Source organism: Lepisosteus oculatus, chromosome 2 (genome assembly GCF_040954835.1).
Source record: "Lepisosteus oculatus isolate fLepOcu1 chromosome 2, fLepOcu1.hap2, whole genome shotgun sequence".
NCBI lineage: Eukaryota > Metazoa > Chordata > Actinopteri > Semionotiformes > Lepisosteidae > Lepisosteus > Lepisosteus oculatus.
The window spans coordinates 31,324,734-31,349,425 of NC_090697.1; the positions used below are offsets into that span (position 1 = coordinate 31,324,734).

The following is a 24,692-nucleotide window of genomic DNA, read 5'->3' on the forward strand; positions in this document are numbered from 1 at the left end:
ACCCATTACCATGTTTATTCACTACGCTCTAGTTTGTGAAAATGTGAAGTGTATTAAAAAGATGCACTGCAAATCCTGCTGTAACACATTTTCAAGGCATCTGTTTTTAAAATAATTTGTGAAATATCCATCCTCTTGTTTTAAAGACATTGAGTTTACTAATAAAAGCCAAATATTTAAGCAGGTTAAATGTAGCATTTTGGATTGTAGTTTATTGTATAAAAGCCTGCAGTTTATGTTAATGAAACATTCTTCACATTTCCATATGCAAAGTTTCATATTCATTAACAGGATTTGTTAATTTGGACATTACAAGCATAGCATAGATCTACTGTTGGTAAAAAATCTTCTTACAGCTTCTTTCAGGAAATTCCATTTTATAGTCACAGTGATTCAAGAAGGTAAAGGAAACTACATTAGGCTCACCTTATAAAATCCCTTAATAATCATACATTTACAGTACACCTGATATCGGGTAGATTAGACATGAGATGCAGCCACGATGAAAGCTAAAATGATTGTATTGGGAAAAACAAACTTCTGTATATCAGTATACAATACACGTCTCCGCATTTAATCAGTGCACTCGCTGCATGTAAATTCAAACCCTGCAGATTCAGAGGGTTGAGTCTTCATGAGATGTTTCTTTAATTCTGTCACAGAACCACAATGAATTATTGCACCAGTTTAAGGAACCAACGTGATATACGACAAACCCATACCAATTCCTCACTACTGCTGTAAAAACATATATACCTTCTGTAGTGTAAACAAAGCTACAGTATAACATTCAATTCTGTAAATCTAGGGTGTCACATATGTAAAACAGAATACACTGTAATCAGGGTTCATTCAAGAACCTTACTGCCGTAACACAAATAAAGTGCATACTGTATAGTAGCAGCACAATCTGTCCATATTATGACTTGGTGAACATTTGCATATGCATTAACTTCTAAGGCAGAATTTACACTACACATAGCAGAGTAAAACATATTTATCCAGACCTGGAATTTAGATATGCCATGAGGCAAGTAAACAAAAACAATTACACAAACACGACTGACTTAATAAGACAACAGTCTCAGCACTGACAGGTGCTCTTAAAAACTGAAAATGACAAAGAGAATATAGGAATGCTTCACCCATCGAAATGTTTTCATCTTTGAAAGAACCCGCATCACTATAAAATGATTAAAGTGATTTATAAAAAGACAAGAGTCAACTAGTTTATACAGGACAAATCCTGAAATCTGACAGTTAATTCAACGGCTTTGGTTCTTCTCCAATTCCTCCTGCTAGTCTGTACACAGCCAGGCCTACTTCATACGCCAAGGTATCTGCATTGCCCTGTAAAATCACAGACAGCAGAATGCGTTACACATTCCTGAGGTACTCTAGTGATGAAACATTTAAATAATTCAACATGTTTTTGCATTTCTGTTCAGAAATACAATGTATATGACAAACTCATGTTTTAGCATAATGAAGCTGGTTAAATGCACAACTACAGTCCCTCAGCAGGTCACATTATAAAAATCAAACTGTAGTGCATCTACAGGGACTGAGTGGCTGAGTCACTCACTGTAACTCAAATCAGCATTACGAAAACTGAAACACAAGAGAATGGGATTACTCAGGCAACAAAGCATCCATACTATGAAAGGAAATTTAAAATCTTACTTGTGTGTCTGCTTCAGAGTACACCCTCACCACATCTTCAGTTCCTGAGGGCCGGACAAAGGCTCTTGACATGTTGTATTTTCTCACAAGGGCATCAATGGCTTCCTGTAGGCCAGCGGGGCTGACTGCTCGTCTCTCTGCATCAGCTGTGTCGATAACCCTCCTGTCTGCCACCTAGTGGACATTGACGGGAATAGCTGCAGGATTCACTCCTATGGTACAATTAGTCATACACTCTTACAATACTCTTACAGTGTATTGTAAAAACAATATTTTTATCACTTCTTATGAACAGTTCAGTGAACTTTTTACATTATTTTTAATACAGTTCAAAATATTCTTGAAAATCAATCTGAAATTCACAAACCTAAACCATACATGATTCTGTATTAAAGATTTTTCTTTCATCTCAGCTAAAATAAATATATAACCTAAACAATTAACACCAGGTTTAACCAGCATCAAAATTAAATAAGTATTTTCAATGTATGGGTAAGTAACGACCAGATGACCAGTTCAGTTTGTCAGGCAGCTCATTACTAAAACTACTGGTATTTGGTCCTATATCATTCCCCACCACGACAGTGACTGACCTTGACTTTGAGCTGCCTATTAGGAAGGTCAGTGTAAATCGCATCCCACTGCTGGATACTCAGGCCTTTCAGAGCCAGGACAGCCTCAATTACCAGCATGTCTGAAATGGCATCCCCAACCGTCTGAAAAGCAATTGAACAGCAGTGGACATGAGAGTTATTTCCTGGACAGAGTTAGATTCATTCAAAAGGAGGCTTATAATTCGAAGTCTACTCCGAAATTTCTTATATAACCCAGACAACGACTGGATAACTCACTTTATGTACAATCTGGCAGCTTCCAGCGTGTAGGCCAAATAAGAATGTAGTGGATCCTTGAAAGGGGAGAATTAGCTCCTATTTTATTGACAGAAAATATATGGCTCAAGTACTGAGGCAGCTAGTTTCTGTGCAAATAAGATGAGCCTACAAGTCAGGAAAAGAATAATAAAGCTTATATCTTGCTCTGCGACCATGTGTGCCAGATCTGGGGTGCTGGTTGCTGTACAACGTGCACTGTACAGTGTTTGAGCTGTGTACTCCAATGCAGGAAGTGAGGCATTAAAGAGCAAGAGTTTTCAATTCTGAAGCTGATGCTTTTATCTATAAGAGGAAAACATTTAAAGGTTACAGAAAGCAAAGTTTAGTGACAAGGTTACAGAGAGAAGAGTCGTTGTCTTTAGCCCACAAAAGACAATCTCTATAATCCCATACTTTGTTACATAAGGTCAAATGGGCCTCTATAAATTTAGTTCCCCTTTCCAGAAAGTAAGATGGTTGAGGAAATCACAGACGTCCATCATGACACACGATATGACAGTACATCAGTGAAACCACTTGTGTTTTCTCACCTGATTTATTAGATCTACAGTACTTTCCAGGATTTGTGCAGATTTTCTTCTCTTGTCACTTGCATTTTGGTCATTTGCTAACTGCCTGATCTTCCTTTCTGCTGCTTTACTGAACAAAACCTAACAAAAGGAGGGGCACTCATCAGGGGTCATTCATGGAAATATTTCAGTTTCATTGTCATTTCACATCCACAAAACATAATTCTGCTTAAAGCACAACTCTGAACAACATACTCCCAAAAAGTGGCCAAGGCCCATATTTGCCAAGAGATGAACATCTAGTTTGTATTCTGAAAGGAATAGAAATTAAAGTTGAACAAACATTTGCATACTGTGTGTTTTAGTGAGTCTTTAGTGATAAAGTAATGCCTAATTTGTGATTTGTTAGTATAAACTTAAATACAGTATATTATTCAAACATGAAAGTGAAATTTCATTAAAATAAACTGTATATAGACAAAAGCAATGTGACACTGAGTACTTTCTAATACAAACTTAGAATGCTTTAAGCATTCTGAGTTATTAACAAAAACACAGTACATGAATGTCAACCACCATCATATGGCGTTGCGTTTCTGGGAAAACTCAATCGGTAATTAAGATGTGACACAATCTTGACTCCAAATCGCAGTTCTTTCGCCTGTTTGTAGACTGAAGGGGCTCATCTATTGTATTTCAACCTGTAAACTTTCTGATCCCTAGTACTCCTCACACTATTGAAATAAAGAGAACATGAGGCCGTAATTAAACTACTTAAACTTTAAAGTTGTAGAACAGGTCATTTACAACTTTTGAACGGATTGCTACATCAATCCTTTATCTCAGACTAATTTATCCGGAAACACTCCTAGAACAGAATGAAAAAAAGAGATGAACACATAGGGGTGCCATCACATACATGAGACAATTTTTATCGATATGGGCAATAAACAGTAGTAAGTCAAAATGTGTACTGATTTTAAGGATGCAAAGACAAGAATAACTCAGGGCCTGGAAATAAGAAAAATCAATCCCAGTCATGATACAGCTGATGTTTTCATACTTGACCAATATATTCTTGACCATAATGACCAACTGTATATACAGTAATAACAAGTAAAGGAGCCTGGGGAAATCGACAATAAAGCATATGGATCTGCTGTATGTCTGACTTTATTGCAATACTTACAGTGCCATGCCCATTGGCCTCAAAATAAACACCAATGTCAAATTCCTGAGCCTTGTGGTGTAAGTGTTTGACACCTGTCTTTGTGCAGTACACGTCTACCTGAAAAAAATTGAAAAAAATGTATCATTAACAACAAACTCAGTAATAAGGAATGTATGCAATGTATAAAAAACACGAAGTGGAAGAGATAAAAGGACCGGACTACTGATTGTTTCAGTGTACACCACAAACACCAGAGCCTCAACAGCCAAGCGGCAGCAACAGGAAACGTCAGGTGAACAAGAGACAGTCCTGTCAGATCAGTGTCCCCTATGATCAGAGCAATCCATACCACTGAAAATCCTAAATACGTACAAGCGGGCTTTCCACGGGAGACTTGAGCCAAGACCGTCTGAGTCAAACTAAAATCCCACACTGAAGCGGGAAAATGACAAATAATTAGCCCAGATTAATGCATAAGACCTGTGCTTAATCTAATTGAATATAAACACATTCCAGTTCGAAACACACGCAGATCTGCATGTTCTCTGGCTTTGACAACATCTTCCGTAACATTAATCACCTTCATTGTCTCTCCAAGGTAGCGGGATGAACTACCATTGGCGTATGCTGTTTGTACAACGGCAATCTGTAGATCCAAACCTGCCTGAACACAAGGTGCAAAATTGTCAGATTTCAACAAACACAGCAAATTTTCATAATTTTTTATGTTTCAAGTTTTTTTAATGTTTCAACTCAGTTTTCTCTTTAAAATACAAAAACATTTGGGACACATTCTGGAAATAGAATATAGTGCAAAATATAATGCAAATAAAGAAACTGAATATTTGGTTGCTGGTGTCAAATTTGTAATAATGTAATAATCTGATGAGCTTCAGATGGAGTTTGTGAAAGTATGTGTACATTTCTCTCCGTTAACACAACCTGAGCATGAACTGGGACTAAACACTTAATGTAGCTTAATTCTGTTCTTTTTCATTACCTCTATGAGAAACTCTTTCAGGAAGGCACTAATCAGAGTTGCTATTTTGTCTCCATCCAGCAGGTGAAAGTGCCCAGCACTGTCAACATAATAGTAAACGATCCTGTCAGCATCTCCATCAAATGAACAGCACCGCTCTCCTGCTGTCATCTGGACACCTTGGCGAACGGACGGAAAGACCACATCAGTTTAAAAATGAAGTCATGTTACACTCACGCAGTGTTTCAAACAGGGCCAGACTCATGTGCAAACCTCTGTAATAAGGATTTCATCCCACAGAGTGACATCACCAATAGATGTCTCCACAGCACGAAACAGACGCTTTCAGTTTCAAGGGTGTCACTATGACTTCCCATGAAAAGGAACAACTTCTTGCTCAAATCAACTGACCAACTGTTATCATAATCCTCAGGAAAATAATACAGCATCTAATGAGTTGATGCTTGTTTTTAAATTATGAAATCAATCAAATCTTGTACACCATAAGCATTTTATTTAAATTCAATTGATTGACTCTCTCTTTATTGATGACTATAAACTCAATTTGTCCATATACAGTATTTGCCATTGTTACTTTAACCAACTTTCAAGTTTTTTTGATAACCAAAACAGAATTTTCCTTCACACTTTAGTTTTGCATTGTGCACCAGTGTGTAATTTGGAAATAAGAGAGAAGGAAAAAAAGTGATCGCCATTTGGCTTCAAACAATAATAATTTCTTACACTTATATAGCGCTTTTTTCTGGACACTCCACTCAAAGCGCTTTACAGGTAATGGGGACTCCCCTCCACCACCACCAGCCCCACCTGGATGATGCACCTGCAGCCATAGTGCACCAGTACACTCACCACACACCAGCTCTCAGTGGGGAGGAGAACAGAGCGATGAAGCCAGTTCATAGATGGGGGTATTAGGAGGCCATGACGGTAAAGGCCAATGGGAAATTTGTCCAGGATGCTGAGGTAACACCCCTACTCTTTTTGAAAAAAGCCCTGGGATTTTTAATGACCACAGAGAGACAGGACCTCGGTTTTACTCCTCATCCGAAAGACAGCGCCTTTATCCCCGTCACTATACTGGGGCATTAGGACCCACGCAGACAGTAATAATTGCAAAGCTATAAATTTCATGAACATCCTAGGTCTTTACCAGTGTTGCCTAGTGTAATAAATAAAGGGGAACTAAATAATGAGAACATTTCTGCTGAAAACATTACAATTTGAGTTCTATTTCATTTACTTGCACTCCATCTGGTGGAAGCAAATGTATTAGCTGAAAAGGAGGGATAATAAGGAGACTCCACATCAGCTATTGCTTTGATAATATTTATGGGTACATTAAGAAATTCAAATCATTTTGATCAATGGAAATGAAAGATAGAGTATCGCGTGCAAACCCTTATGGTTAATACATCAACAACATAGATTACTTCATGTCCGTGTCCAACAAATACTGTCCCAAACATGAACAAAATGACCCAGACTACAGATGCACACTACATGTATTTGAACTTGAGCAGTGAGTTGAATGTAAAGCTTGTGAAAGTTAGTGTCTGCATTTAAGGGACTCATCTCAGAGGGCTCTGATCTGTCCAGATTTAATACAATTTTATGTTTCCTTTCAGACTGACCTCTCAGAGCTTTCAGAGCTTGGCTCTCCTGTACTTTCTCTTAGTGTATTGACTAAATTCAACTTTAGTCTTCTCAAAGGTTCTCCTTAATTGAACTGGCAAAGTCATCTCTCACTTCTCCACCTGATCTGCTGTTATGCGTCACCCAGTGCCAACCAAGCCTGACAACACCTATAATTAATGGGCTTTCTGTTGCAGAGAATGGAAAAAAAAACTAATGAAATCATTACAATCTCTAGAAAACATGGATGAGTCAATAACAAAGAAAACTACAAGATACATAATGCTAAAAATGATACGAGATATAATCTAATTTAGAACACCACTTTCAGGATATTGCCATGGAAAGAGTTCTACAATCACTGCAATACCTCTAGGATAAAAGAACCAACACTCTTTCATTTTGAACAGAGGAAAAACTAATGGGGATGTGCAATTCAAACAAAAACCTACAAAAGATACTGATAAAAACAAGAGCTATCTATCTTCAAACTTAACAGTGCAACACCAATTGGGATTCCTGGATGCAAAAGTGTATTAAAGGCAAGTGCATTCAGCAGTGAAACAGGTAGTATTTCTCTAAAGTGTAGAAGGCTGAAGCAGACTGCCAGGGATCATTCAAGAAGTACCTGAACCATTTTCTTAAACAGATAAGATACCCATGCATTTTACAGGTAACCCAAGTGAATTATTTACTTTTACGATCCCACTGGCTGATAAGGTGGTAGCAAAGTTCTTGCCTACCTTGAGGAGGGCTCTGTTGCACTTTGACATAATCTGCTCCGCAGAGCAAATTGAGTTTTCCTTCTCTTCCGTCATTGAAAACCGAGATCTGCAGCTCCTTCTGCAGGAAGCTCTCCATCTCCTTCAGCTTCAGTGCGCCAATTCCGTTGGCACCGTCCACCTTTAAGTGCTTTTGGTCATCTGTGCGGTTTGGAGCCTTAAAAAACGAGAGAATGTAGCAACGAGAAAGAGAGAAGTATAAAGCTACTATATTTTTTTAACGCTAACCCTGTACAAAAAAAAGGAAAGGGTATTAGGCTTACGTGCTTTGTAAGCTGGATGAAGGCCTGGGCTAGTTTCCGGTAGTACCCTTCAGTAGTTGATGTCCCATATTGCCCTTGTGTGTTTCGACAACAAACCATGAAGTGCAACTGTGGGGTTGTCACCAGGCCGTAATCTGTCAATACATGAAGAGCCTCAGGAAGAATCAGCACAAAAGCTACCAGCAGGATCACATTTTTTACTTCCAGGCTATGAGTATCCCTAGTTTATTATCTTACACCTTCCAGAACTGCCTCCTACAGCTTTGCTTTCAACAGCTTATGAAAAGTGCAGGTGTGGATTTTGTGTACATGGTTTGCTCGTGTTAGTAGTGAAGCAAGGTGCACAGTTTTTCAACTGAGAGATTATAATAATAATAATTGCTTACACTTATATAGCACTTTTCTGGACACTCCACTCAAAGCGCTTTACAGGTAATGGGGACTCCCCTCCACCACCACCAATGTGCAGCCCCACCTGGATGATGCGACGGCAGCCATAGTGCGCCAGAACGCTCACCACACATCAGCTATCAGTGATGAAGAGAGCAGAATAATGTAGCCAATTCATAGAGACCAATTGCAGAGTTGGAAGGAGAAGTGTGCCGATGTTAAACTGTTTAACTTAATGTTTAAGTTAAGCCAATTCATAGAGGGGGATTATTAGGAGAATAGGGCCAATTGGAAATTTTGGCCAGGACACCAGGGTTACACCCCTACTCTTTTCGAGAAGCGCCCTGGGATTTTTAATGACCACCGAGAGTCAGGACCTCGGTTTTACATCTCATCCGAAGGACGGCACCTGTTTACAGTATAGTGTCCCCGTCACTATACTGGGGCATTAGGACCCACACGGACCGCAGGGTGAGCGCCCCCTGCTGGCCCCACTAACACCTCTTCCAGCAGCAACCTTAGTTTTTCCCAGGAGGTCTCCCATCCAGGTATTGACCAGGCTCACACCTGCTTAGCTTCAGTGGGTTGCCAGTTGTGAGTTGCAGGGTGATATGGCTGCTGGTGATAAAAAATGTAAAAGCATACCATGACTTTTGCCTCCTAGGGAAGCAACGCCATCAGAAACAGCCTGAGAAAGCTTCTCGCTGCTTGGCCTAAGGAGAAAAAAAGTTATTTAAATCTAAAGGAAAACTTAGCCGTTTCCAAAGTATCAAGTAACTAGAAACCAGCTTTCTGCAAGAGGAAACAAAAAACAACAACTGCATCAAAGCAGAAAAATGTTAGTAGTTCATTTGCCATCTCAGCAAATTATCTTAAACAATGGAAATCAGGATGAATGCAAAATAAATCAATTCAACACCATAATATATTTAAAATGAGAAAAAACTGGTCAGTGTTAACAAACAGACAAAACAAACATGTCATAGAAATCCAGAGCAGCTTTTTATCCAAACTGCTCATAACAGTATCTTCCTCACAGCCTTCCCAGTTCTGTATACAGTACGTTACCTGGTGTCTCTACCCAACACTACAAAGGCTTCTTGGTCCATATTCACCGCTTCTTTCTCAATGATATCCTTTAAGGCTGTCAGTAATCCATTTTGCTCTGCATTGGCCAGCTGAGTTGCGTAGTCTTCCCAAGCCGGAGTCACCATCTCCCCCAGAGGGTCTATTAACTTCACGCCATTGTCCTCCTGTACAGAGGCAAAAACACACGGTACAGCTCATAGAAGGCCACTTTTCAGCAAAGCCGACATGAACTAATTTTCATTTTCCCACACTACCTCAATTCACCATGCCGAGGTCTAGATGAAGCTGTTGTTTTTTTTTATTTTGAAACAGACTTCTAAAACAATGGCGTAAAACGGCCTTCCTTCCTTCCTACTCAGTCTTTACCTCAGGGTTATGGGAGGCAGTGACCATGACCCCGATGGTCGATTTCGTCCTCTTGGATCTCAGGGCAGCCAGCAGCCCCATCCTGAACATGACGTGGTCGAGGTCCCGGGCTCTGGTTCGGAACCCAGCTGTCCCGTACTGCAGAATGAGCCCATCAGGCTTGGGGTGCAGCACAGACTTCTTGGCTACTTCCTCAAACTGTGCCATTTCCACCGAGAAACTGCAATAAAGATGGATTGAAACACCTCACCAGAAAGGCATGATATAATGGGTATCTGTACAAAACTTAATTTTTATATAAGAAATATTGTTTTCTTACTATTTAGTTTTAAAATCTGAAACTCTGTTGGTTTTGGTTTAGATCTGTGAGACTAGACTGATAACTTCATAGAACAAGATATTTAAACGGTTTTGAGCCACAAGGTCTCAGCAGAGTCCACTTTAACATCGGCACACTTCTCCTTCAAACTCTGCAGGCCACCGATACAGAACTCTTCGGACTGACTTCTAATCAGACCTTGGCTGATGCCTTCGGCCTTTTAATCATAACACCCATAAGGCACTGAAGGCCTAGTCTAATCTGGCACAAGTCACGACTGAAAAAGAAACTACGGAGGAAGAATCTGCTTGGTCTACTACACCTCAGCAACTTGGCAACCGATATATTTCCTCCAAATACATTAAGGTATGCATATTTAAGATTCTCAACATTACACCTAGGCCTAACTTGTATATGCAAAACTATTTCAACATCATCAAATACATCCGTCTATTTTCTAACTGCTTCATCCAATTCAGGGTCATGGGGGGAGCCGGAGTCTATCCCAGCAACCAAAGGGCAGAAGGCAGGACACGCCCTGGACAGGATGCCAGTCCATCAGGGGGCACACAGAGACTCGCACCACAGCCAATTTTCCCGGGAGCCAATTAACCTACCATAATGTCCCTGGACTGCAGGGGGAGATTGGAGCACCTGGAGGAAACCCACGTAAAAACAGGAAGAAGAGCAAACTGCACACAGATACAGTAGCAAACCTGGTCCAGAATGGATAGACTTTCTCATCCTGTCTGTTTGGCGTTTGGGGCATAGAGGTCATCTCCAAAAGCCAAGGCTTAAAAAAACAGCTGACAATCCCCAATTGGATGGGTATATAATACAAACTAACAAGCAATTCTAAATTAAAATTACTAAGTGTCCGGACCCAACACCTAAGCTTGAACTCTGCTAACCACTTTGTTACTATGAAGTATTTGAGCAGACACATCCGTTTTCTGATTTCAATAACTTTTCAACATTCCCTAACCCGGAGCGTGATGAGGAACATAAAAAACAACAAGCTGTGAAGGAATAACTTCACACATTAGTTTTTAACCAAACTGCTGTGGTGAATTTATTTTACCAGTACCCTATTATAATTAACTAACATACCATATTTGTAAGAGAAGTATTTTGGGAACACTATACACATCTATAGCTATTGTCAGGCCTAATCAAATATACAGTGTACCAATGTACTAATCCCATCTACTAATTTGGCATTATGTGGAAAATACACATTCTAATGGGTAAAAAAACACCCTCAGTTTCACAAAGAAAGTGACCATATCACCATTTTTCTTCACAATAGTCCCATGTCTTGAAATGACAAAGTAGAAGAATACCATAAAATTAAGTTTAGTTGAATCAAGATTATACATCCGTGCTTATACTGTAGACTGTGGTTAGCAAGTTTCTGTGTAGAGACATGTTAAGATAGACAATTTTACCAAAAGACAAACTTTAAAATAAAACATTTATACACAGGATCAATGAAACATATCTTCATCTTGATTTTGCAATATTAGCCATTTTCTAGTTCAGTTCTCCCTAAATTTAAGCACTACACATAGTTCAAACAATTAAATCGAAGATATGCCCAAAATATTTAACTACACAAATACCATACATGGGGCTATGTATACGCATTTCATTCGAAATTGTACATTTTCTGCAAGTACCTAAAACTCGCGTTACAAATAATATGTTCCCATCATTTAATTTGTCTTTTACAGTGTATTAGAATTGCATTTAAAGCTATGAAGAGCGTTTGTTTCTACAAATAATGACTGGGAAAGGGAAAACTGCACGTAACAGGGAAATGAGAAGACCAGGAAAGCTATTTTACAGTACAGTACATGTAGCAAGGCAGAGCAAAAGGCATGTCTACTTTTAAACCTGTAGCTTAATTATATTTTTCTTTCCGTAATTAGGAGATCTGTTCAGAGAAAATAAACATTAAAATTCCTTACTGCGAATGAAGAAGCCAGCTGAGCTCTGAGGTCGCTTTTGAACTGAGGACGTGGCTCTTCTAGTTCCGGTGTCGTAACCTCCTCTACTGCTTGTCCCGAGAGTCGAGTCGAGTCTACTTGCGAAATAATACAGAAAGGTATTTCATATGATTTTAAAACCCAGATTTCTCTTTGAACATCTCAAAATGTAGAATTATAATTAGATGTTAAATAATCATTTCTCATATGACGTCTTCTTCATTAGGCGGAACAAATTCAAAACAATAACTAAAATTAAGTGCAAAGGTTAATTTAGAATAACAGACACTGAACACTTTTATACAGTAAGCAAAACACATGCTGCAGTAGCAGTTATACTATAGTACCTATAGTCTATACGTGTATACGGAAAGGATTGAGAGATCAGCGATTTAACATATGTTCTTAAGTGAAATGCCCTGGACTGCCAAAGAAGTCTTATGAATTCCAGTCTATGTGTTGTATTAAGCACACATATTTTAAACAATTTTGTCAGCATAAAGGAAAGGGGGGGATGTTTATTAAATGTAAATACTGTACCTACGAACAGATAAAACCAGCCGCGCCAGTAACGTGATTTGATGCCGCACCTGTGCAAGACGTCTTGGCCTGAGGAAGTCCTTAAAATTTAAATTTAAGTTAAATTCAACCTACCCGCTTCACTCTAATTACACACGGCAGGATTCTGAAGAAGTAATGAGTAATGGCATTAATATTCAAATGAAAAAAGCTTCCTGTATTCCTCGTACAGCACTTATGTGGTACTATATATACTGTACCAATAAAAGACAAAAACCATTTTACTGGGATATTGATAGTGATTACTTACCATATATTATGGTACTCCCCATCATCCACTTGCGCTGATTGAAAATGGACAATCAAGTTCTTCAGAAAGTTTTTATTTTGATGGTAGTTAAATAATGTGTTAGCACGTGTACAGATTGTGAGAATGTTTACTGTTCTGAGATGTTTTTCTTTGACATAAAGTTTATTTTGATAGAAAAAAATATAATTTACCATAATATAATTTCTTCATAAAGTTGATACAGTGACAACACTGTTGTCATTTTTTTACTATGAATGCAGCTTTTTTTCCCCACTTGCACTATTTACAAAAGACAATGTGATTATAATCAGTAGCAAATAATAAATTACTGAAAAACCATAGGAGATGTAAATCTATTGAATGTAAGTCAATCTAACAAACAAAAAACTATATGGCCCAAATTGTCCTGACACAAAAAAAGAGTTGTATTATGCTTATTAAATACATCCAGAATTGTGAGTGATAATGAATCAAAAACAAAAAAATAGAATTATATATTATAGCAGCATTGCTTGGTTGATTGCACTCAGTCTCTTGAATTTCAAAGTTTTTTCTACGTTCCTACATACTGTAATCAACCACAGGTCCATGACCAGTGTCTGCATCTTGGAGGAGACTGACAATAACAGTCATCAGCAGACTCAATGATGAGTCTGTCCTTAAAAGTGCTTCTACAGCTGTCTGTATACAGAACGTACAGGACAGGGGACAGCACACAGCCCTGAGGAGACCCCGTGGAAGAACAATGCTGCTCTCTTAAAAAAAAACATTTAACCTCATTCTTTGTGATCCATTAGTCAAAAATCTTAGATTCAATTTACAATATTAGAGTCTAGATATCTAGCACTAATATGTGTGATTGGATGGTGTTAAAAGCTGATGATAAACTTATACATAAGCTAATTACCCTTGGAAAAGTACCATACTTAATATTGGATAACTAAAATTTGTTTTGATTTAATTTTCACCTCACAGTTCAGGATGGACCTCATAGGAGGCATTATCAATGTCTAAGGATTTAGGCCATTTCAATGACAGTCATTTTCCTTCATTTGTCTCTTGTTGTTACCGTCCAGATATTACAGGTATCTATATAGAAATACAGGATTTATAAGATATTCTAGAGCCAGCATAGAATTAGACCATCAAGAAAGTCATTCACTGATGTTTGATGCTTCTGTCTTGTATGTAGCAGGCTTCATGCGCTGAGCGAGTTATAGAAGTGATGTCATCTCCCTCTGAGATCTAAACAGTGGAAGACTCTGCTGCAATAGAGGCCCTGGTCTTTTAGCGCAGTACAGTTCCCCAATGTCTATCGGATGGTATAATGTGGCTCTGGGCCCACCGGAGACTGTATCTGAATCCTGCAAGAGACAGAGTAGAGCCTCGCAGTCGCTGGTGTTGTGTAGGATTCCCCCATGGTGAAATACCTTCAGCAGAGCGATCTGCTGTCTAACGTGTTCCTGCTCAGAGCCTGGGAGCAGCACAGACAGGGAGATCTGCGTTTGTCACATACAGGACACACCCTTTACTGTACATCTTCACCAGTAGGGACTCCAAGTCATTTTGGACCAATGCATCTGCCAAATGAATAAAACGCGAACCTTTCAAATGAGTCATTCAACCTGTCACACTGGTAAAAGAGGTTTGCAATAGGTGTGTAATTAAAGAGTTATTGGTCTTGGGGAGATATGCCAAAAACAATGCTTTGCTTTTGTTTCTTAAGAGATGCTCTTATCTGCTGCAACGTACAACATGTAGACTTACATAAAGTAAACAGAAATAAGAAGTCATCCATACTATATACAACAGAGAAATATAAAACATAAAAATGCAAATCACCAGAAAACAGTGAGACGAGAACACATTAGAAGTGGTATACCTGGTTGGTATAGAAAGAAAATAACATCCATTGTGTTTAGAAAAATGGATCTTTAAATAGCTGGTTCTGTGAATTTAACTTTTGAATGTTAATAAAAGATGATAAATCTGATTTTACTATCAGAAACCCTTCACCACTAATCCAATCCTCCCCAGCGGCCAGTAGAGGAATTCTACTCCAATGGGCCCCTAAGCAAGGCCCTTAACCCCAACTGCTCCAGGGGTGCTGTATAAATGGCTGACCCTGCGCTCTGACCCCAAGCTTCTCTCCCTGTCTGTGTGTCTCATGGAGAGCAAGTTGGGGTTTGGGAAAAAAGACAAATTCCTAATACAAGAAATTGTATATGGCCAATAAAGTGATGTTATCTCTCTCTTAAATACGATCTTATCTCTCAATTACACAACTGGGTGGCCATTTGCAAGAATTAGAAGGAGTATAGCGCCCTCTAGCTGTAACTGCAGGCCTTTGCTTTCCTAGCCTGCAGTGACATCAGAAAGCACCATACAGATACAGTACTATTGAAAAGTTGGGGAAAAACCAAACTCGTTGCTGGAAATAGTGCATTAGAACTTAATTACAATAATCAGTTTAAATTATTATAAACTCAATGCTGCAGAAACCTTCTGTTCTCAAAACGTTCAGGTGATTGTACGCCAGGACCATCACGCATCATTTCGCCCATAATTAAATATTCAGCATTCACAAGCGCGAAGTTTAGCGCTTAACGTTAATTTTTTGTGACTGGAGGTAATATGGATCAAAGTCAGTTTTTGTTTTTATTTAAATGCTAGTATTACATTTGAAGAAAAATTAAGAAGGTATCCACGAAATTCTTTCAGGTAAGACCATAAAATATTATACGTATACAATATAAGGCATCACACACCAGTTGGTACAGCAGATATTGCTGTAATAAATACTGTAGGCACATATAAATTCAGTTCATGATTTTCTAAATTAACATATAGAGAAAAAATAGAATAACATCACGGAATGGGCTAGACATACTCTGCAATTAAAAATTTTACACAATTTGTGTTTAATAAACATTTGTTAAACTAGCAGCCACTGAACCGTTGTCAAGATGGGGGTTTTTTATGCCGTTACAGATGTTTGGCTACAAAAATGGTGAATAACAGGAATTGCGGCTAAATCAATAAATCAAATAAATGATCATAACCCCCAACTTCTAATGATTTCTCCAAGAACATACCCGGGTAGCTGCTATAGTTAGAGGGATGTTAATTATTTTTTCTCTGGGATAGCTTTGGTGAAAAGAGTTATAGTTCACTTGATGAAGATAAATAAGATAAAATATCTTTATTGGCCATTTACAATTTCTTGCATTAGGAATTTGTCTTTTTGCATACCCCAGCTTGCTCTTCGTGAGACACACAGGCAGGGAGAGAGAGAAGCTTAGGGTCAGCCATTTATACAGCACCCCTGGAGCAGCTGGGGTTAAGGGCCTTGCTCAGGGGCCCAACAGAATAAGATTCCCCTGCCAGCCACAGGATACGAACCGGCAGCCTTCCAGCCACAGGTGCAGATCCTTAGCCACAGTGCCACAGCTCTGTCCATTATTTATTTTTTATGTATTAACAATGACAGTGACACACTACATAAACAACATAAACACACATGTTTCTCTACAGTATGTATACAGCATGTACAGGCAAAGCATTTCAGAGACCAATGTCTACCCAGAAACCCCCAGACTGCTGCCAAGTATTTGACTCTTAAGTAACAGCTGGAAATGTTTACACAGCCAGGTGTTACACACTTTATCTAAACTCTTAATGACACTTCCTTGTCACCTATCTCTGTAACAATACTTTGCTTGCTGGAACAAAACGGGCTGTACAGTGGTGCAGTGGTTAGCACTGCTGCCACTCAGGGCTGGGGCCCTGGGTTAAATTCCTGGGATGCTATCTGTGTGGAGTTTGTATGATCTCCCTGTGTTTGTGTGGGTTTTCGTCAGGTGCTCTGGTTTCTTCGCAAAGTGCAAAGGTATGCTGGTAGGTTAATTGGCTTGAGTAAAAATTGGTCCTGGTGTGAGTATGTCTGTATATGCTCGATTATAGACTGATGTCCCATCTAGAGTGTTTCCTGCCTTGTGTATGTTGCTTGCCAGGTTAGGCTCCGGCAACTCCCATGAGCCTGTACTGGATAATTGGATTAGAAAATGGATGGATGGAACAAAAACTGACTTGCTGAAGAGTGTACTTGTTTTCTCCTGCTCCTCTCAGCCTTCTCAGTGACCTCATTTCCACTGTGACAGATAGAGTATTTCTGCTTTATTTTAATTCGCTTTGCATTTTCATTTCTGCTTGTGTTTTGCACTTCATTTCAACTGTGATGTAATTACCTTAAAACAACACTCCCATTGTTTTATCACAATACACTCCATCACACAGAACAAGTTATTTCCTTTCTAATGATTGATTTTATAGAATTATCCAAATAATTGGTTACAAATGCTTACAAAAAAGAGCACTACAGTTTCATTAGTTTTTAATCACACAGAAACTCAATGTGAGGACAGGATACAGTATATATGGGCTGCTGTCAGAAAAGGCAAGACATTGAGTTCCCATACAGTACATCCACCATCAGTAGACTGTAGGATTCTTAAGAATTGAAAGGACATGTGATGAGAAGATCATCCAATTTTGATCAGTTTTGAAGGATAGTTTCTGTACAGCAGATGACTATACATTTGGGCATCAGGGAAGACCCATAAAAACTATTACTATCACAGAAATCCCTGCACTGGTAACACCATTTTATTACTCAGAGTTGGCAACAATCATGATGGTAATTTACACATAAGCATGGACCACAGTTCCCAAGATGTTTGATAACATAGGAGTTTTTAGCTGAATTATTTTCCTGTCTAATTGTTTTAATACAATCAAGACAGTGTATGTAGAGTGCTTCTGCTAGCATACTCTGCCATCTGGATGTCTTTAAGCAAGCTAATCAAAGACAGGTATTAAATACTTTTGTAAGGATACCTGACTTGACTGCCCCCTAAAACCTGCAACACATGACGTTTTTCATCTTATAAAACTCAGTAACCAATGATGAAATCATGTCACAGCTACAACATTTTAAACAGTCTTACTTATTCTGTCTAATATTTAAATGTGAATCGGGGGTTCTATGTGCATAGTGGTTCAGCATGTTTTTCTCTCTGTTTGCACAATGGTTTAAGTTGGCATCAAAATGAACGTGTATTTAACAGTGTGCATTTCAGCTCTGTCCAAAGCATTGCACCTGAACTATTGAACTGTAATTTCTGTACTGTATATCTACATAAGGGACCTACAGGGCATGATTTCTGCAACATTGCTTTTTAATGACATACTATTTAAAGTGTCTAAATATTTAAAGTGCAGAATGCTCTAGGAGATCAGATTCTTGCGATTCTGAGGGGGTATTCTGATGGGATAGTCAACTTACTGTATATTTAGGAAATGAAGGTATTGCTAAGCTAAGAAGTTAACGTGTTAAGAATCTTAACATGTTAAGAACACCCTTTTGGTTCCTAGAAGCTAATTAATCAGATGATCTCATCCAGCCATTACTAAAAAGAAGTGAGAGTATTGGTTTCAACAAAGTGACTGAGTTGGCTTGTTACAGATCTCTGGAAGCTTTTGTGATACAAAGTTTTTTGTGCCTCATACGACCATCAGAAGGTTTACAGGAGAGAGGAAGTTAATCATTAGAGTTCTTTAAAGAATCAACAGCAGCAACAGACACAAAAAACATAGAATATGGTATGTATATGTAGATTTTCATGAAGCTTTGATGAAGTTCCTCATTAAAAGATTAATTTTTAAACATACGGTATTAGTCATTCAATGTAAGGCATGTCTTTCAATTAAGACGTGATTAATAGGAAACTGAATACAGAAAAGGTGTGAATGCTCAAATTGTGGTGATATAATTAGTTGAGTACCACAGGGATCTGTACTAGTACCATTGTTCTTCATAGTTAATATAGATTATCTACATTCTAGTGTACTTACTAAACCAGTTAGATTTACAGATGAGAACAACATATGAATATTTGCAAACACTACAGAGGAAGTTCAAAAATTCAAAAAATTCAATAAATTCAGGAATGAATCTCATAAAGATCTAACAGATTAAATTTAATGTAGATGAGTGCTTAGTGTAGCACAAAAATAAAATATAGATATACTGCAAGATACGAAACACTGAATTTGAAGAAGTTATGAAAAAATGTAGACGTCTACATTTACACATCTAGACAATGTGGAGAAGCAATAAATAGAGCTACGGTACTGTAAATAAGAAAATATAATACTTCATTGCATGCTATCCTAGAAATGTATTAACTCATACATAATATTGTCACACCATTCCCGCAGGAATGAACACAACTACACCAGAAACTACAACTACACCTTGAGGCACACAGCTGACTCCAAGCAAACGCACCGGATGAGTCGAATAGCCTCCAGTATCTTGCAACATTTTACAGTACTGTACGTTCTTACTTGCACCTCGGTCTAGGGGAAAGGGGCTGGAAAACTTTGTGATGCACAATGGTTATTCTGTTAATATAAAGGTGTATTCTATTTTTGCAAAATAATATATATATATATGCCCTTTACTATTTGAACGGTCCAGGTGATTCGTCCATATACTTAAAATAAATTGCGCAATGTAATATTTTTTTGACCCACTACATACAGAGCCAATAACGCACCTTAAAGACAAAGGGCTCCTCTTGGCTCGGCTGAGTATTGTCCTTTGGCAAGCGCCCGTGTGACACAACTCCCCTTTAAGAGTGCGGTATGGGGTGTGTGTGGCGGGGGGGATGCTACCGGTTTGTTAATGTCGTGTCACCTGACTCCATGTGAACACAGAAGTGGGGGGAGGAGAGAATTAAAAAAAATAAAGGGATCTACAGATTCAATCCAACATCACCATCTTTCTCATCCTCTGCATCTAGCATCACTCCCAAGTAGACAGGAGAACAGAGGAGAGAGAAACGACCATTTGCATCCCGCAGGAGAAGGGGAAAGGCGATGAGAGGTGTCTAGCGATTAAGACATGATACATTAAAAACAGGACGGTGGATGGAAGATTAATCCAGCAGTCAGAGGAGGACGCGACTGGCCGAGTGTCACCCAGATACAGAACCGTCATCACCAGGCTGTCCAAAGACTATCCATTTTTTTTCTTCACTTTTTGCATACATTTCATGGAAAGGGTTTTTATCATTAATTATTTAAAGCAGTTGATTACATTTCTACAGGAAAATACGCCTGGGTATGTAAGGAAGACGGAATAAAAGGCATTAGGCAATTAGTATTGAAGAAATACATCGGGGTGTCGCATGCTTACGAAATTAATTCCCTGGTTTATATATCATAAAGGAAAGAAATCGCTTTTTACTGCTAGAGAGGTCATTGCGAGAAGAAAACGGTTAGCTTTTGGTAGATTGAACGGTATAAAGAGACACAAAGAGGAATACATGCCCGCTTATGATTATCCCTGTTAGGCAATTTATAGAAAATAATTTCTTATCGACGGTGGGAAAATACAAATTAAATTCTCGTGGCTTATAAGACCTTCGGTTTTCGTATTTTTTTATAGCAGTACCCTGAAACGGTAGCCAAAGGACAGCCGTTAAAATCGCGAGAGAGATACCCATTTCTTGGTTAAACCGCTGTTTCCCTGCTGCGAGATTAATTCTTGAGGTTGTAGCTCCGGAAAGAAGATGTCGGGGCAGACTCTGACGGATCGCATTGCCGCCGCTCAGTACAGCGTTACGGGATCAGCTGTTGCCCGAGCTGTCTGCAAAGCCACCACTCATGAGGTGATGGGACCCAAGAAAAAACACCTGGACTGTAAGTTCGCCTTCTTGTGCCTTTGAATTATTGCGCAGGATTGATTGTGATTTTAATGGTTAACGTTTGGGATGTAGTCACACGGACATGACTGAGGGGCAGTTGCAGTCCTGTGTGCGGTTGAAACGTGAGAAACATGATGTGTGTGCGTACTCGGTATTGCCCTCCTTCCCCGAAAGACATACTCGCATTCAAGGTCCTAACCTCTACTGGCATGTAAAAAAACAGGCCCCAGCTACTGTATGTGCTGGGGTGTTTCTGCACATATCAGCTCAGCCCCCCCACTGTAAGAAGTAATTTAAAAGAGGGTGGAGTGAAACATGGTCACCATCCCTTGATCCCTTGTCCCAGAGAATCCCGCTCTAGTAGGTTTTAGGGGTCATTCTAAATCTAATGTTCCCTAAGACTCATAACACTTGTTCATTACAGATCATTTAAGCAAGTAGCCTAGTTTGTTTGGTTGAGGGAACTCAGGTGGTCCTTAAAGGCTCATTATTCTGGTTTCAGCTGATCAATAAATTGCTTCATTTACCAGATCTCCTGTGGAAATGATCACAGTCAAATTGTCATTTCTCACAGGCCTTTAGAAATCTGCATTTTATTCCTTTACTATAAAACCTGTGGGACTGGGGCTGGTGACTCTGCGGTTCGCTTTAGGCCTTTGTTAGTCCTGCACAGCCATATTCCCACCATAAGCAGGTCTCTGGCTGGTATGATGACCTCATCAGGTTTTCCTCTACTGATGGGATCCTCTCTGACTGACTCATGGCGAAGAGTGATTAGGCCCCCAGTTATGTGCTTGCCCCATAGGGGAAAACAAAACGCCAAAAAAAAAACTGCTTGCCCTTTTGCCTGTTTTCTCAGCAATCCTCGGAATACCTTTTGGAACCTGCCTTACTAGGGGAGCAATTTTGACATCTTAGAAGTGAGTGTGAACCTGGAAAAAACCATGCTAGCAAGTATGGGCTAGCACAGGCTACCATATAAGAAGGCGATAAGTCATTAAGATCTGTAAAAGGTCAATGGTGAAAGGTGTCTCTATTATATCAGGGCACTTACACAACAGATGTCTGTGCTTCAAGATTGACAGAACAGTCTCCATAATATAGATTACTGAGTCAAAGCAACTCTGGTACAAAAGGGAGGGTGTTATGTAATAGTTCAGCTGCAGCATGCTCTGCTTTCATCCTACAAATAAAAAAAAAGAAACTGTTTGGATTTTTGCCACATCTACAGTACCAATCAAGAATGCATCGCTAATCTGCATTGTGTTGCAGACTTTATCGCTTGAAATGAATGGCACAAAATAGATTATGTTTTGCCTGCCGTTAAGATATTGAACAAGGTTTAAAAAATCAGTGGTTGGTGATTTCCGTTCTTCTAGTCGAGAGAAAACATAGTAGATTCTGTTCAAAATGATGAATAATGTTTTAGCAGGTACACTGTAATTAGGCTGGTGAAAGTGGAAGCTGTATATGAGCCCTGCAAGCCAAAGACATCTGTTAAATAACTCCTCCTTGTTCATCTGCAAAGTAAGCAGGTCTCTTAAAACTGGATTTATTATTATTTATGTGTTTGAAGCTTGAACTTCTTGCCATGTACCGTTAACACATCCATAAGCACTGTGGAGCTTCCTGTTCCTTATTTTATCTCACTGCCTATTACAGGAGCTGTTTTAAGAGGCATTTGTATTGGGTTTTATTTCAGCAAGTAATCTGGGGGCTTAGAATTCTTTTACAAGAATGTAACTGTGCAGAGATGTTGTCAAAAAGATCATTTAGCAGTGCTCAACTACCTGACTGACTGGAGGAAACTACTGTATATATGCTCTTCAGACACGAAGATAATAAGTACAGAGGGGATGACCTGGAATTGTACAATAAGACTAAAGCACTCGATTCCACTGTGCTGAAAGTAGAGCAGATCATCAAAACAGGATTACAAGGCCACCAGTTACTGCACATGCAATTTCAAGATAAGGTTTTCTGAAATAATGTATTAATTACTTGAAAAACAGAATCCATTTAGATCAGAGGTAACACATCTCTAAAACAGGTTTTGGCTGTAATACAGGGCTGTAATAACTCTGCCCATCTGCAGAGTTCAAATGAACAACCCGGTGAGCAACCTTATGTGGTTCTTTGGAGAGGTACTGCAATTCAGTAAGATTTCCTTTATATTCTGTTCATTGCAAATTTGTGGTAATCTATAATAATTACATAAATGTAATTATTAATGTGGTGTAGTGGTTAGCATTGCTTCCTTGCAGTGCTGGGGTCCTGGGTTTGATTCCTGGGGTGTATCTCCAGCCCTGTAGGGGACAGGTGTCCTTTCCAGGGTGTATCCCACCTTTTTCCTCTGCTTGTGAGGATCTGCTCTGGCTCCCCAGCGACTCCGTATTGGATAAAGTGGTTATAATACGGATGGATATAATTACTGTATGTATAGAGTTCTTATGGTGTATAATTTTATTATTTCTAAATAGAGTTGGCAGTGTGTTATCTACGTTTTTGCTTATCCAGCTTTACTTGCATTTTGTTCTTTTTAAAATGAAAGTCTGGCACGACATTATTTACTGAAACTGTTTTTTTTATTATTGATGTCTGTTGTATGGGGATTCAATGTATATCAAGAGGCATTTGAAACTCAGTGCCACTGGTTCCAATACTCATTTGTTGCTTTTTAATGTCTCTCTGTGTAATTTTCTGGTTGAGAGGATCCACTACATGCACGTTAAAATAGTTTTGAAAGATGGGCGGGTTTGAATTTTAATTCTGTTTTATCAGAGACTTCTGCAGTTTATATACAAGAGAATGTAATTGTATCTGTTAATGCAGTAAAGAAACCACTATCTTTGATCCGTTGGTTGGATTGTGTTGCTATTAAAATAGCTGATTCAGAAACGTCCACAATTTTATATCCCTTTACTATTAAAATGAGCATTTAGAGGAACTGAGACTTCAAAATATTCATTACCTTACCTGCATCAGATTTATGTTACTTTCTGTCTTTATACGAACTCTGAAAACTAAGTAACAGGATGGGTTAAGTAATCATCTGCAGGCCACGATTCCTTTGTGTGTACTCTCAATATTCTGAGTAGTTGTAATCTGGAGTTTTTCCCAGCATATAGTTAATGCAGTATTCTAGTGTTCTTGCTGTCTTTTTACCCATTTGCTTCTCCTGCTATTTCCCAGATTTTTTTATTTATGAACTATACTTTATAGGACAGTTATGGTTTGTTATCTCTGAACTATACCTTTAGCAGAAATGCATTTTCAGTTTTGTCAGCATTCCCTCTATTTAGCCTAAGTGCCATTAAGTGGATTCTTATGTGTCAGCTTATTATCAAGTGTACCTTAAACTAACTTGAGTATTGATGAAAAACACAGAAAGTAAAACTTTGCAAACTTGTCTTTTTATATCACAAATGAATTCTGTAGGCTGTTCTTAGAGAAAAGAGAAAACGCAGAAAAGAACAAAACTATAAAAGTTTCTTCTTTTTAGTGTGCAGCTAATCTATTCCCTGCATTTTTATTGAAATTGTTTTGAGCAGCATTTTATATCTGTATGTTGTTTCAACTGGGGGAAAAATGGAACTTGAAATTGTCATCTTGATGGGTGATGTTTGTACTGTATTTTAAAGGAAAAATTCAGTTTGGAGGACTGAGTTTTAATAAATGACAGAGACAGAGAAGCAGATTGTTCCACATCATAATGAATTGTAGAGATATTCGTTCAATTGCATTAATTCAGAAAATTGTTTCTGCTGCTTCTGAGGTGACTTACAGCACACTACAACATCATCATAAAATAATGTATTGCTGTCCTGAAAAAGGAATAAACAGATCTTTGAATAATTGTGACAGATGTCTAGTAAGCAGTGACAAAGCTTCTTTGAAACGTCATGAAAATGTTTTTTTTTTTCTAAGCTAAATGGAATTGTTTGAACAAACCATTAGCATTTTACTACACCTCTACCTGCTTTTGCAATCAGTCTGATTGTGAGTA

General features: G+C 38.6%; 2 protein-coding genes across 3 annotated transcripts in view; one reads left to right on the forward strand and one right to left on the reverse strand.

The window, feature by feature from the left end:
* Positions 1-185: 185 nt before the first annotated feature.
* Positions 186-12,161, reverse strand: pgm3 (phosphoglucomutase 3). Of its 2 annotated transcripts, XM_006626266.3 has the most exons (13): positions 12,068-12,159; positions 9,779-9,998; positions 9,392-9,576; positions 8,969-9,036; positions 7,934-8,067; positions 7,632-7,827; positions 5,257-5,414; positions 4,837-4,920; positions 4,275-4,373; positions 3,107-3,226; positions 2,277-2,399; positions 1,684-1,857; positions 186-1,350 (listed from the first exon to the last, which is right to left on the reverse strand). In XM_006626266.3, the coding sequence occupies exons 2-13, from the start codon at positions 9,983-9,985 to the stop codon at positions 1,261-1,263; spliced, it is 1,638 nt and encodes a 545-aa protein (XP_006626329.1). In that variant the 5' UTR covers positions 9,986-9,998; positions 12,068-12,159; the 3' UTR covers positions 186-1,260. The 2 variants fall into 2 exon arrangements, with proteins under 2 accessions (XP_006626329.1, XP_015211555.1); XM_015356069.2 differs by lacking the exon at positions 186-1,350 and having other exon boundaries at positions 1,807-1,895; positions 12,068-12,161.
* A 7,508-nt stretch (positions 12,162-19,669) lies between these two features.
* snap91a (synaptosome associated protein 91a) overlaps positions 19,670-24,692 on the forward strand; it is an 82,195-nt gene continuing 77,172 nt past the window's right edge. The window contains 1 exon segment of the mRNA XM_069178598.1: positions 19,670-20,681. Within this exon segment, the coding sequence (XP_069034699.1) occupies positions 20,552-20,681 (130 nt within the window). The 5' untranslated portion in view covers positions 19,670-20,551.

Excerpts from the sequence above, each read along its gene's own strand:
- pgm3 (XM_006626266.3), bottom strand. The coding sequence starts at position 9,985 with ATGGCACAGTTTGAGGAAGTAGCCAAGAAGTCTGTGCTGCACCCCAAG. Across the intron at positions 9,577-9,778 it reads CTGCCTCCCATAACCCTGAG|GAGGACAATGGCGTGAAGTT; the intron begins GTAAAGACTGAG and ends GCCTCTGTACAG. Across the intron at positions 2,400-3,106 it reads CTGTAGATCTAATAAATCAG|ACGGTTGGGGATGCCATTTC; the intron begins GTGAGAAAACAC and ends ATTGCTTTTCAG.